The sequence below is a fragment of the Camelina sativa genome, chromosome 6, assembly GCF_000633955.1.
Source record: "Camelina sativa cultivar DH55 chromosome 6, Cs, whole genome shotgun sequence".
Lineage (NCBI taxonomy): Eukaryota > Viridiplantae > Streptophyta > Magnoliopsida > Brassicales > Brassicaceae > Camelina > Camelina sativa.
This window is the reverse complement of record NC_025690.1, coordinates 8,159,856-8,161,592: the sequence shown is the minus strand read 5'-3', so window position 1 is coordinate 8,161,592 and position 1,737 is coordinate 8,159,856. Positions and strand designations below refer to the sequence as shown.

The 1,737-nt window shown below is 34.4% G+C and overlaps 1 protein-coding gene across 1 annotated transcript; it reads right to left on the bottom strand.

Annotated features, from left to right (window-relative positions):
• Positions 202-762, bottom strand: LOC104698795 (glutathione S-transferase U27-like). The gene is made up of 2 exons (XM_010414188.1): positions 436-762; positions 202-207 (listed from the first exon to the last, which is right to left on the bottom strand). Exons 1-2 carry the CDS (start codon positions 760-762, stop codon positions 202-204), a joined length of 333 nt encoding a protein of 110 aa, XP_010412490.1.

The window sequence follows — 1,737 nt, the reverse complement described above, 5'->3', positions numbered from 1 at the left end:
TTTGGTTGAAAAAAAAAAAAAAAAAAAAATCATTAATAAAAATAAAAGAAGTTACATATATTGATACATACCAAGTATATAGAAGATCATATTTGTTATTTTTAAGCATCAAAAAGAAGTTACATACATTGATACATACCCAAAAACAAAAACAAAATAAACATTTCCGGAATATTTATTATACTTCACCCCATGTTAAATTTACCACTAACAAATAAAATTAGAATTAGCTAAAAATTCATTATGTTTTGTATAATCTCTTATGCGTTATTCTCATAACCTCGTATTTAGAACAAGGTTATACTAAACTCAATATTGAGATAGGTTAATTTTGGAAAATATGTTTGGACAATTACTTGTTTCAACCACACATAAATATTGTAACTGGATGACCATGTAGTACATCAAATAATTAAGAAGATATAATAGAAGTACCTTTTTGTCGATTAAATCACCCCAAAATCTACATTGTGCTTTCTGATAAGGATCAGAAGGTAGTAGACGGAGAGTTTTATCCTCTTTCCAAACATCATCGATGTATTCGAGTATGATATTGGACTCGCATACCGGTTTACCATTGTGGATGAGAACCGGAATTTTCTTGTGGACCGGATTCATTTGGAGCAATAGATCGGTCTTGTGACCAAACACATCTTCTTCCTTGTACTCGAACTTGATCTCTTTCTCCTCTAACGCCATGATCACTCTTGCTCCAAACATACTTGGCCAGAAGTTCAACACCACCACTTCTTCTTCCGACATTTTTTGTTTTGTTTTGTTTGGTTTGATATTTCTTTTCACCTTTTGTTTGAGTTCGCAATGACTTTTCTTCTTGGGCACACAAAATAAATAAATAAATAAATAAAGAGACAAAGACATTTAGAGGGGAAAAGAAAAGAGCGGTCATTATTAGATAGAAAAAATCTCAATAGTGATGGGAATGGAATCGCAAAGTCTCCAGGCAATATACGTAAAAGTTACTATTAGATGACAAATAACAGAGGTATTCATATCATGTTAATCCAGTATTCCAGTATATATACTCGTTTGAAAATGTAATGATTTGTTTAGTGGTCTCTGTTTTCTTTTTATACCCTTTATAAAGTCATCTCAAAGCTCCTTGTCTCAAAGTTGAAGTCTGTTCTCCCTGACCTGATTCAAAAGAACCAAACTGCATTCATTAAAGGAAGATTGTTAGTTGAGAATACACTGTTAGCTGTAGACTTGATCAATGGATATCAAAAAGAAAAATGACTTAAGCGTATCACTATCAAAGTAGACATTGCAAAAGCGTTTGATACGGTTAGATGGGAATTTATATTCAGTTGTCTGCGAGGAATAGAAGTCCCTGAACTTTACCTAAGGTGGCTAAAAGCGTGTGTCTGTACTCCGTCTTTTTCTGTGGGTTTCAATGGGTCTGTACACGGCTACTTTAAAGTATGTAGAGGTTTGCGACAGGGAGATCCACTCTCACCCTACCTCTTTGTCCTTGTCATGAATTGTTTATCAGTCATGTTAGATAAAGCAGCTGAGGAGGGTAAATTCAAATATCACTACAAATGTCAGAGGTTAAAACTCACGCACCTGTGCTTTGCTGATGACCTTTTAATTTTTACTGATGGATCCCTTTCTTCTGTACTAAGTGTCCTCCAAGTACTAAAATCATTCGAAGAGGCCTCAGGACTTGCGATCAGTCTCCCCAAAACAAGTTTCTTTGCATCCGGACTGCATCAGCCT